General features: G+C 35.7%; 1 protein-coding gene and 1 long non-coding RNA gene across 3 annotated transcripts in view; both read right to left on the bottom strand.

Annotated features, from left to right (window-relative positions):
• Window positions 1-3,554, bottom strand: part of LRRC17 (leucine rich repeat containing 17) — an 11,596-nt gene extending 8,042 nt beyond the window's left edge. The window contains exon 1 of the mRNA XM_057364484.1: window positions 2,340-3,554. Within this exon, the coding sequence (XP_057220467.1) occupies window positions 2,340-3,096 (757 nt within the window). The 5' untranslated portion in view covers window positions 3,097-3,554. The remainder of the gene's footprint in view (window positions 1-2,339) is intronic.
• Window positions 3,555-6,266: 2,712 nt separating this feature from the next.
• On the bottom strand, window positions 6,267-11,726 carry LOC130572653 (uncharacterized). 2 transcript variants are annotated; one of them, XR_008965245.1, is made up of 3 exons: window positions 11,489-11,726; window positions 10,470-10,635; window positions 6,267-6,411 (listed from the first exon to the last, which is right to left on the bottom strand). It is a non-coding gene; the product is annotated as an uncharacterized LOC130572653 (long non-coding RNA). The 2 variants fall into 2 exon arrangements; XR_008965246.1 differs by having other exon boundaries at window positions 10,470-10,588; window positions 11,489-11,723.
• Window positions 11,727-12,464: the final 738 nt, after the last annotated feature.

The following is a 12,464-nucleotide window of genomic DNA, read 5'->3' as shown; positions in this document are numbered from 1 at the left end:
AAAAAAAAAAAAAAGAAAACAATACACATGGATAAATGTATTTTTAAGATGTTTCTTTCTTGAAATTTCTGACATTAACTGAAAGCTCCTGACCTGTTGTCATTCCTCTTTAGACTCTTACAAGTGGTAGTCTGCTCATCATTCCATTCCCTTCATTGTAAAGGACTAATAGATGGCAGCTTTTCCTGTTACCTTACTGGTTTGGCAACTGATGCACCTTTATTTTCTACTCTGAATTCTTGTCCACACAGATTTAGAGAAATGTTTGTGTCTTCTCTGGATTTTATGTGTATTATGCTCCTATTTTTGATGAAAATTCCAGTGAAATTGTGCATCTGCTGTATAATATTCGTATACAAAGACAGTAAGTACAATGCTTTCATCCAAGATTACCATATGTTCAGAAATACCAAATATCCATGGAATATCTGCATCCAGCTGTCAGGCATATGCACAATAGATCTGGTACTTTAAAAAAAACGTGGAAACATACTCAGTGTGTCCATGCTAAGCATTCAGGAATTTCTGGATTGATACACTTAGTTCTTGACCTGAAGGAGAGAGTCCCTGTACCCTCTAGTACCCTTATTAGAGACCGAAATAACTTTATGCCTCCATTATTAGTATTAAAGACAATAAACCATGCTTTTTAAATACCAGAAACCCGTTTGAAACTCCCATGAAGATCAGACTACATTGAATGAAACCCSTTTGAAATTCCCATGAAGATCAGASTACAYTGAATGTTTCTATGAACTYTGAGAAAAAAGTAATGTTTTTCTTGCCAGAAGTTTCTGAGTATATTTATATATTYRGCTCATCYCTTTGATACCACTRMRTGGGGAGARCTGTAAAATCAGTCTTTGCTTATATTAGGATTATAATATATGTCTAGGTTTTGGACAATAACTTTTTACTGGGAACGTAGAGTAATAGTGAATATAGCTAAGATCCTTTGAAGGATAATTAAGATCATAATCAGTAATCTAATAATTAAGATCCCACCTAGAAGGAAAGGTAGGGTAGGTGAATATTAAAAAAAATAATAAATGCTAGCAGGTAAAGCAGCATATATCATTAATAAAAATGAYGTAGTAGCTGCCTGGTAAAACAAAGAGAAAATTGAACCAGAGGGACAAGAATGGAATTTAAGAGRGTGGAAAAAAGTAAAGAACACAGAYCATTTAATAACATGCATAGCTGATAAACCATGTAATCAAATACTGAAATCATTAATTCTTGATATTTAGATACTATCTCCTTATACAGAATTCTGGTCTTGTCTCTGGCAAGAGTAAGGGCACACTGAGATTTTTACAGAAAATCAAGTTGTTCTTAAATTGAAATTTAGCTGAACTAAACACACTGCAGTGATCTGGTATTGCAAGCTAAGCCCTGCTACAATTGGGAGAAAGGTCTCACAGTGTTGGCTGTTTCAAGCAATGCTTCTTATTTCAAAATTGTTAAGTTAAGGGAATTATTCTCTTCTGAATTATTTTGTTGTTTGCTTTGTTTCATTGTGGGATAAAATATGGGARATGCAAAGCACAAATAAATGTGCACTTCTGTGTTGATATATGCARTCTGGTTTACCCTTGAGGCTTAACTGTGGCTCTTAGGGGCCTGAGAAAGATTTAGGGATGGAATGTATCCAAGTATCTGAAAAACATTTCTTGAAGGCCCTTCAACTTTGAATTGTTTGCTGGATGCTGGGAGGAAGARCACAGAGGAGGTATTTCTTCATGAACACAAACATACAATTTCTTCCCTTAGTAGAAGAAATTTTGCACAGCAAATGTGAGGATGCGAAGGCTTTCCTTTGCAATCAGATTCCTTTGGGCATTGAAAACACAGCTGGCTGCTCCAGTTCTGCTTTACAGCTCACTTCTGTCAAAGTTATTGCTATCTTTGTGTTTGTACAATGGAAGGAGGAAAAGACAGTGCTTTTCTGTATCAGCTCAACAGTTTCAGCACAGCTGTAATTTGACTGATTAGTCTGTTTATAGTTGTACRATCAGACTAGTGAGGTGCTGGTCCTTGACTTCAGTAACTTAAGCAATATGCTTCATTTTATTCCTGTTGCTTTCTATTAGATACTTACATTGGAGCAACAAGGAATATCTGTGGAATTGGAGCTGCAGAGCAGAGGTAAAATGAAGAAAGAATTCCTACTTATTGCTGGTAGTTTCAAGAGAAAAAACTATTAACAGTATCAGTTTAAGTATTGCGAGTACTAGTACTACATTCATTTGCAGTGAATAATATGTGAATAAATGTAGCAAGGATTAAATAAATATAATATTAAAATCATTAWTTCARTTATAWTGACAGATACAAACCTTTTCTTTTGCAGTTCAGAGTTGGCACGGGAAACACATACATGTGGCACAAAGAGGAGTCAAATTCTGGTTTGGCAGGTTCAGGCTTCTCCCGTTTTATGTTTCTGGGGTCCTGCCTGTCCTCTTCAYTACATAGCTGATCAGCTTTTATCTGCTTTAGCTTTTGATTTTTCAGTTCTATTGGGTGCACACATTTGGCATAATTTCCCAAATTCCTGTTTGTTGGAACCTGTAGCATTGTAACAAGAGTTTCTAGTTCACAGTTGCAATGCCAGGGATTATCATAAAGACGTAGGTAGTTTAGACTGGGTGTATAAATAAAAATCTCCTCAGATAAAACCCTAATTTGGTTATGCTGAAGTAAGAGTGTGGTAAGTTTATCCAAACCATAAAAAGCCTCGCTCTCAATTTTTGATATGTCATTCTGTTGTAAATCCAGACTTTTCAGTACTTTATACTTGGAAAACATATTATTCTTCAATTTACGAATCCTGTTTCTTGCTAGCAGCATGTGTTTTATATCCTCTGGCCAATCAGGTGCCAGAAAACCCAATTTTCTTTCCTGGCAATCTAGGTATTTCTCATGAAGGTAAGTGTAAATATCACATGTTGGGCCTCGGGCATTGCGCTTAACAGTGCCAGATGCTCTCCTTAAAATGTTTTCCCTTTCATTGTTTCTCAAACTCCTATTCCTTGTCCTCCTACAGTCAGATGCATTACAAAGAAGAATTAGTAATATAATAGTAACTACTWGCATCCTGTCATTCAGCTGGCCCCAGTTATTTTCTGTGACAGCTGGAACAGTTGAWATTTTTGGATAGTCTGAATCAGTGTTGTACAGATCTGAGGARGCACAGCTGGGGTATGTGGGATTCCTGTGTTGGAAGAAAAGTAAAACATTAGAACAGATGAAATGGGCATTTTCATGGAGGCTTTTACATAATATGCAGTCAAGTACTCAATCCCGGTGCTACTTGGAGCTTCACAAATACTTTGAAGATTTAATGTCCTATCTCTTTTTGTGTATTTGTTAGTTTTTACTTACTCTAGTCTACTGTTTTTCATTTTGATTAAACATGGGAAGCTACCTGGACCAATTTCTTACTGATCTTTGTTAGGAGATTGTCATGTGTTCAGGAAAGCAGCATAAGGCTGGACCTTTTTGCATTTAAGTTAATCTTGGAAGCYGAGCTCAAACGAGGAGTTTGAAGCTGTTCTCTTCTGGCTTCCTGAATGTTGAACAACTGGAACACATACAAAGCCAGAGCAGGGAAAGCCATCCAGTGCCCATCAAACTCCCAGTTTTATGGGAGTTTTTTTAGTTTGTGCAYGAGGGTGGGCTTGTTTTCAAGTCATTCTGTCAGGACTGTTTGCACCAATTTGGGGGGAATTTGTGCTGTCATGTCAGTAATCTGCTGCCACCATAGGCTCAGGGTATTGGTCCAGATGGATTGAACCTGTATGAGGAACCCTTACATTTATGTCATACACTGACAATTTGAACTGTTCACTTTTAATATGATCATTTTTTGGTTTGRTTGGGKKTTTTTTGCTTTTGTTTGGGTTTGGAGTATGTAATTTGATTTTGGGGTTTTTTTTAAGTGAATTAAGAAATTTGCAAGGCTTAAAARTCTGAGAATACCAAGTATTAAATACAAGAACTACAAACTTTTTCTATTAATTCTAATTTATACCAAGAAGAAAGATCTTTTCAAGTGCTTTGGTTATTTGGGTCACAAGTCTTCCTGATAAAAAAAATAAGGACTTGTGTTCTTAAGTACTTTGAAAATGGAGCTTAGTAGGGTTCAGAGATAATCAGTGAAGTTCTCATTGGTTTTCTACRGTACCAGGGCAAAATGATACATTCAATCTCAATTAATTTTGATAAACAGGTTTCAAAACTTCACCAGTCTGGGAGAAGGGTTTTGTTGTTATTTTGTTGTACAAGCTTGGAGTTGTCAACAAAAATACATTTTAATACTGGATTGTTTACAGCTTCCTTTATTCCTTCACTAGTCCACATGGGGTCTAAATATGTCTCACTAAATTTCTGGATATTTTTCAGAGCTTTAATTTGAAAGGTGTCTGAGAATGCAATCACCATTATGTATTTGTCAATTTTTTTCTCAGTTTAACATTTTTAGTTTTATCTTGCTTTCCATTRATTTTCTTTAACATTTTTTCACTGCTTTTCCTTGATGGAAAAACAATGTTTGACTTTGCTTTAATTAATAATTTCTTAGAAAAAAGTTATATGTAATTTTTGCTAATAATAAAACCAATCTAAAATTAGCATTAATATTTTGTTCASAAATCAGGTTTATGAAATCAATTTATAGGCTATTTCCAGTTTAATATAAAACAATAATTTGGTGTCATTTGTAGTTACTTTGGAGTGGAGTGTACATCCTATGTTCTAGCCTAGAAAAACACCAATATTTACATGCAAGTTTTTWAAAATTACCATAGGTAAAATACACTTCAAGAACTTCAAACAAAAATGGTTTAGGATAGGCAAGTTAGAGAGGCAAGGGCTGCTTTTCTCCTCTTATCAATAGATCTAGTGATTTTATCATAGAAAACTATCAAATTAGTGAGGAATGCTTTGCTGCTGATAGACTCATGCTGACTATTCACTGTCACTTTTGCATCCTTCATGTGCTTGAACAGGGCTCTAAGGAGGATTTGCTACATATCTTTCCCAGGGACTCCGCTGAAGCTGACTGGCCTGTAGTTTCTTGCATCTTCTTCCATTTTGTGAAAATGGATGTGACATTTCCTATCTTCCAGTCATTGAGAATCTCCTCAGATTGTCATGACCTTTGAAAAATGAGTGAGGCTTCTCAATGACAAGAGACAGCTTTCTTCCTCTTGGATGCACCCTGTCTCATCCCATTTCCTCAGGTGCTCCCTGACATTAACTTCTTCTATGATGGGTATTACCTCACTCTCACAGACTCTRCTCACAGGCTCCAGTGAGGCACAAGGGAAGCCTTCAGACAAGACTTAGCTGTAAAAACTGAGGCAAAAAAGTAATTGAGTAGCTTGTCCTCAAAGATTAACCAGTTCTCCTGGGCCCCTTTGCCCTCCAGGGCTGTCCACCATGAGATTCTGTTAAACAGATCTCTAAACTARCCAAAATCTGCTAACAAGTTCAGGTTTTCTTCTTCTACAGTTTGTCCAATTTTCTTCTGTCTGGATTTTGAATTTCTCATTTTCACAGCTGCAGTAATCAAAGCTGCTCTAGTTCTTCATATTCCTTGACCTGTTGAAGAAAACATTCTCTAGACCACTTGTCAGTCAGCTGGAGCAAGAAATTGTSTTCAACATACTCTGGAAGTCTCCTGAATTGTTCATGCCCAGATGTATTTTCTGGCAGCAGATATGAGTGCTAAAGTCTCTCATGAGTAACCAGGATAAGGCTTCTTTCAGCTGTCCAAAGGTTTCATCCACCATCTCTTCTCGATCAAGCAGACCAAGCAGCAGATACCTGCCACAATGTAATGCTCCTAGGTCTAGCCTCTAATCATTACAAATCAGCTCTTGACTGATTTGTCCCCCATTCCAAAGCAAAGCTCCATGTGTTCASGCATGACTTGGCCTGGAGTGCAGCCCATCTGCCCCTTCCTGGGCTGTCATTCCTAAGTATTCTGGAACCTTTCATTGCACCCCTTCAGTTGCATGTGCTATCCCTTTACATCTCTGGAGTCCCAGTGAAATCACAGCTCTGSACCTGTGCTTGGACTTTGGWCCCTGCTGGTTGATTCCCAAGCTAYAAGTGTTTGTGTTCAGACACTTGAGATAGACCCCTTTGTGCTGCTTTMATRTGGAAGGTTWCAGATATTTTCYTCATCATTATCCCCCTCCACTATTCCCCCCAGCTTTCTTACCACTCCYTGTACCTTTTTTTCAAGTTATGGYTGTCTTCTAACTAAATACATACCTWTTTTTAYGGATATCTCCTCTCTCAAATCCTTTGTTGCAGGAATATATTTCAAAAGCACRAACTTTCCTTTTTAGAGTTGGTTGGTATTGGATTTCCAGCTCTCTGGATGGTCCTTTTGCCTGATAACTGAAATAGTGARAAGGTGACCACAACATGGAAGAAGATACAGGCTCAACTATTACATTTTCATATACAAATGCTGAAAATTTGCCTTTGTGTTATATTGACATTTATTGTGAAGCAATCTTCATACTAGGAGACTTGTTCCCATTACATAAATTGAACAATATGGGTAGTATCTCTTCTGCTGGTCAATAAAATATGGAAACCTTGTAATTACTCAAGTTTAATGTTCCACCTAGAGGGAAGAACTGAACAGGAAGCATTTTGTAAATTATATTAAATTGTATTACTGGTTAAAAAAAATGTGGCAGAGTTCGTGGACAAAATTCGCCAGTGCTTTTAGACACCAGGGCTGTCTAACAGTAATCTTGGTTTAGAAAAATCTGTAAATGTGCTTCAATCATGTGAAAAATCCCTTGTGCTCTGTAGGAATGTATAGTGTGTGTATCCTTCAAAATGATAGAATGACCMTACTTAAAGTGAGTAAAAGTAGCATYRCGTGTCTTGGTATTCTGCTTYGAKGTTTCCAAAGAAAATGACTGAGATRTACAAAAGTTACTGTGATGACTTAAAGATACTTGTTCATAGTTTTCCCCTTGTTACATACAAATAAAATTTTCATATGCTTCTGGATCATTTTATTATTCAGGATGAATCAATAGGATATATCAGAAGGCTGAAGAGCTCTTCACTATTTAAATCCATTTATAGAGATAGTAATAACGGAGCTCTACGACTATTGACAAGGTAAAATTAAACAGAAATATGGAAGTGCATTTGTTTTAATCTTTTGGGAAATTTAGAAACATATGTTGTAGGAATACTCTTTTTTGAGTGATTTGCAGGATTCTGTCTGCTATACAAAATGAAATAAATGTCTCATATATTTCACTTAGCAGTTATTTTATCTTTTTAGTATATWTAAAAATATAAGCCTAGATACCCCTCTGTATTGCACAGAGTTTTACAGAAACTCCTAAAAGAAAATGCTATCCAAAAAATTCTTATGCATGTCCAGATCTTCATGATGACGCAAGAAGTTTGCAAGTTAGATATGTTCYTAGAAATATATTTTTGAAATAGGTGATTGTGGATAGGTGCATTGTGTGAGCCAAGGCCTTGTGTGACAACTGCAAAAGAAAGAAAGAGTTATTCCAAACTGTTATTTGGAAGATCAGTGGGCTGAAGGCAGAGAATTTGTTACCTTACAAAAGCCKGCCCTTCCTGTTTCAGAGGTATCTCTAGAGACTCATATTCTGCCTGGCAGGTAGAATTGCTGGATTACAAGCTGCCTTGGAGGAAAAAGGGTGTGCTGTTCACAACAGAAAGCAGCACAAGGATGTATATGGAKTTGAAGAATACCTGTACATTGTTTCCCTTTCCTATGAGGAAAACAAATGTCTTTCAACAACATCCCCACAAAGCTTAGAAACACGGGGTTTTTTTGGCATTTGCACAATACATTTTGACTTTTGTTTTTCTTAGTCTGAAATGCCTTATCCTCAAATAACTAGCATTTGTTTTGGCAAAGTTTTGCATTTAGTGTCTCCAATCCTACCACTCATCTCCTCATCAATATAATTTTCATTGTAATCTGTGTTTTCTCCATGTTGGTTGATATTTTGTCTTTTTAGATTTCCATATATTTATGCTGAAGTTTGGAAAATCAGTTTTGMTGTGTGAATAGCAAATAGCAAAGAAAAATTCTCCACTGACAAAATACCTTTTGCAGTTATCTTCTACCTTGTTAATATGAAATTTTCCCAGTCATACATGATGCTTTTGATTTAAAACCGTAAGATTACAAAAAATTGTTGGATAAGAAGCAAAGCTCRTTGTTTCTGAGATTATGGGGATGTACAAAAAGTTGCTGTCCTGTGAAGAATTTGATAGCAGACAGATTTTATGGACAGAATTAGCTCAGCACAGGTCCTGCCTACTGTGGTAACTAACACGAAGTGCTTAGAGGTGGCAGTATTGCATTTCCTAATGCTGCACGGGAAGTTTGCTGTGGAGTACCAGACATCCTTTATTGGGACAAGGAGCTAGTGAAGTGTTGGGGTAATTTTTTATTCTCTCATACCATTCCATGCAAGCATTTCAACCTCCATATTGCACAATAGAGATAATCAGCTGCAATTTCCCTCTGAAAACTTCTGTTGCCTATGGTAGACATGAACACTGTCCATCAGGAATAAATGTCAGAAGGTGAATTTGTCAGACTGCTTTAAAACAGCAATCCTGAGACTGCAAATGACAAAATTAATTGAAAAACCAGTATGATAGAATTCCTGCAGAATTCAGCTGTAACACAAAACAAGGATTTTTAGTAGTCTGTATACTCCTTAAGTTTTAAGGAAGATACCACTTTAAAAATGGAAAAAGAAGGCATGTGTTAATATTCCCAGATCATAAAAAAATTGGTCATATGACCTATAAAGGRAATCAGCATCTATTCAAAAGTATTGTAAGGTTTTGATCACAGTCTTCAAAATGCAGTAAGAAAGGCTTACCTGTGTTTTAAATTGTGCAGCCTTGCAGCAACATATAAATKAAAAAGACTCAGAGCTACCAGAGTMGCTGGTGTAAACAGAGTGTACTCTGGTTTATACCAGTGTATAAACCCTAGTCTCTTAATTTATTTTCTATTTTATCAGATATGTCTGGAAGTATAATTCTCCAAGTTTGATTTTTCCCACTCCTTTCTGTGGGATATCACACTGAAATGCAAAAAGGTTCAGGTTTCTATAAAGAAAGGTACTTTTTATTTTTGTACTTAATATGAATTAAATATTTCCATTTTTTAAAAAAAAAGACACCAGAAACAACACATGCCTTTATTTTCTAATATCTGGTTCTAATGCACATTGTCCATATTGTAGGTTTTTTTTTTTTCAGAAAATCTAATTTCATATTTAATTTCTTTTTTTTTTTCTGATTTTTTTTTTACAAAAAAGCATTCTTTTTGCATTTCCTATGTCTTTGTTTTCAGTTCAAGTCAGCATATTTCCCCMCTCTATACTGAAAGTACAAAGTCAGTTCCAAAAGTCAGTATGCCACTCCTTAAGCAGTCAGCTCCTCAGTGGGWGTTTCCATCTTCTTCAAAATGCCTAATTTTGCTGACTTGCAGAACCACATGACTACAACTAAATGTCTACCAGAGCAGAAGGTCCTAATTCTAGGTTTTGATTTTCTGTATGCTTTCATTTGTGGTGCTTGTGGTAACTGTTATTTATTCCAGTTARAAGTACAGTTCAGCAAATGAATAGTTTTCAGTATGATATAAACCTGCAGATGGAAATTTAGTAWTTTCAGAGTATAGATTCTTGCTTTTTACAGAGTGCTGTTGATTAAYATTTTCCACTTACACAGTTTGCTTTCTTTTAACTGATGTTAAGTATAAAGAAATGTTTTCCAAAAGAACTGATCAAAACCTAAAATTGCATGACTGATTTTTGGATAATTCCCTTTTGCAACACTTTCAGTTTTTCAGATTAAAAGTACTCTTCTAAATAAGTATATTACTTGAGAGGCTTTAACTGCACATTTCTGCTTTTAATGTCTTTTGATAGAGATCTGGTTTTCATTTCCAGCAGGGACTGCTTGTAAAATCAATGGGGAAGGCAGTCCAGCAAACTTACACTGAAAAGTCATACTAGCAAAGTATGCACAAAAAGTTCCAATTAATTAAAAAAGTATGCTTTTGCAGTTACTTGAGATAACTTTACAATGTTGCTGGTTTCACATGGTGAAATATCTTGCTTGATAGTGCTATTCCCCAGTAATTTGCAATACAAGAAACAGAGGAAGAAGTGCAGCAGAAGAATTGGACTTTCAAACTTCAGCAAGTAGATAATTCTATTTCATATTGAAYATATTTTCTTTACAGTAATTTTCATAAAACTTTAACTATGGCATTTTATGTTCTTTTGATTCTGCATCATGCTCTTGTAACAAATTGCTCTCTATTGTTTTCTGTGGTTTYTTTGCAAAGCTTCCCCAGTTTACAATAAATGAGTTTAGCTCACTGCAGAAAATTCACAGACAAAGTTTTACCATACCTGGACTCTGGAAAAAGCTGTCACATCTGTTTGGAAATTCCAGGTTGSATTCAGGTTTGTAGCTCACGTCTTTCTTTCATAATGTGAAGCAGAGGATCCTTCATATGACTGGCAGCATCCTGCATTCATGGTATACTGAAGTTGAGCAAGCTCTGCAGCAGCCTTCCTGGGTTTTGAATTACAKGACTACAGCTGTTTAAGTTTTACTCAGGAATAATAGCACTATAGGTTTGGATTGCTTCCAACAAACTGTCAGATCTATAAACAGCTAGTACTTACTGCATAATGAGAACAAGGCTTGCTTTTTGTAGCCATAAATAGACTAATTGTGTGTCATGATTAGTTGGGGGTTTGTATCTTGAGCTTTAAAAATGCAGTTTTTACTAAGATATCAAAAAACTAAAAGCCACTCTGTGCTGGAAAAAAAAAAACCCAGCCAAATTTACAGTTGATTTCCCAAGAAGGAATTTAATTAAAAAGTGAACTTTTGATACTGATTTACATTGGTTTAACATACAAGTTGAAGTGATATTTATAGTTGATTCTAAAAATAGTTATGCTTTGGATTATTTTAGTATCCTATTAAATTTCTAAAGAAAACAAAGGTTTTAGAATTCAGTACTATCTTAGAAACTTTCAAATATATACTGTGTCTTGAAACATACTCCAAAAGCAATATGAAATGCCAAATTGTAAGACAATGAAAGTCTCCTAATGTTTCAATACACTCACACATACATTTCTTTATATACTCAGAGGATTCTCCGTATAACTAAATACCTGTGAAATGATAAAGAGATGGGATCTGAGGAATATAAAAAGTTAACTTTCCATCTAACAAAACCTTTTCAGAACAAARGATGAGGCAGATGGGGCAACAGTCTTGTTCTGATTGCTCTTTACTGAATGTCTTTACTGAATGTTTCTTGTTCAAGAGAATCATGCTGAGATTKTTGTGCAGTGACAGTGTGAAATCTGAAATGAGGGCTGAGGTCAGAGGAAAGTTAAGAACTACCTACCTCTGAGTAACTTTTTCAAAATGCCAGTAACTGGTTCTGCTTTCCCATTCTTGCTTGTTTAGGAGTGTCATCATGAGCCATAGGGATCTGCCTCTCGAAAGCGTGATCCAATAATACTCAGGGAAAAGTAATCATCGTCAATCTGGTAAAACCACAATCCTCCCCTTTCAGAGGACAGTGGGTTTGCTTGCCAGTGCACTTGAAAGGAGTTCCCCAGCTTCCTCCATTTTGGGATTCTGGAACAGTGCTTAATGATTATGACCAAGTACTTAAGTGAAMAGTTAAAACCAAAAAAATCATCAAATTGCATCACAGTTGGAGAGAACATTTTAGAAAGTTTTTTTCCCCCTCACTGAATGAACTAAACCAAAGGGAACTTTTGTAAGGCTAACATTTCAGAATTAGTTTGAAAAATGTTGAGAGGCTATAGTATAAACACTGAAATTATGCTTAAAATGTTCTGCAGAACGTGTATTTTTCCTGTTTTTTCATGTTTCTTAGTTTTTTCTTCCATTTTAAAATTACAGTTCTTTTTATATGAAAGAATTTTATTTTGTTCTATTGCAATTATTTCTGCAGGATTCGAACCTTTATTTAGAAAGCCCATCTGTGAAATGGGTGATTGTGTTAAGGATTGTGTGAGTGGTAACCTCAGGACCAAGGCACTTGATTGCCTTGTTAAAACACAGGCACAAAACTGGSAGTTAACCAGACATTTTCTAGCCCATTGTCATAAAAAAAGGCTTTGTTTTCTTTGACTGCTATGTTCATTCATACATGGTAGTCATACTGGATAAATGGCAGGCATAGGTGTTTTTGCATAAAGTYGTGGCAATTAAGATTTTATCCTTATGGCACAGGCAATAAATATTTTCATTAATGGGTTTCAACATATTTTCATAAAAATACAGAGATTCTCTTGTGTCTTGCTCAAAAGGTACCCTTTCACACCATTCACATTCTCAGAGCCCCACCT

The sequence above is a fragment of the Malurus melanocephalus genome, unplaced genomic scaffold (assembly GCF_030028575.1).
Source record: "Malurus melanocephalus ecotype Western Australia unplaced genomic scaffold, MMel_1.1 scaffold_39, whole genome shotgun sequence".
NCBI lineage: Eukaryota > Metazoa > Chordata > Aves > Passeriformes > Maluridae > Malurus > Malurus melanocephalus.
Note: the sequence above shows the minus strand (reverse complement) of the source record. Positions and strands in the feature narration are given on the sequence as shown.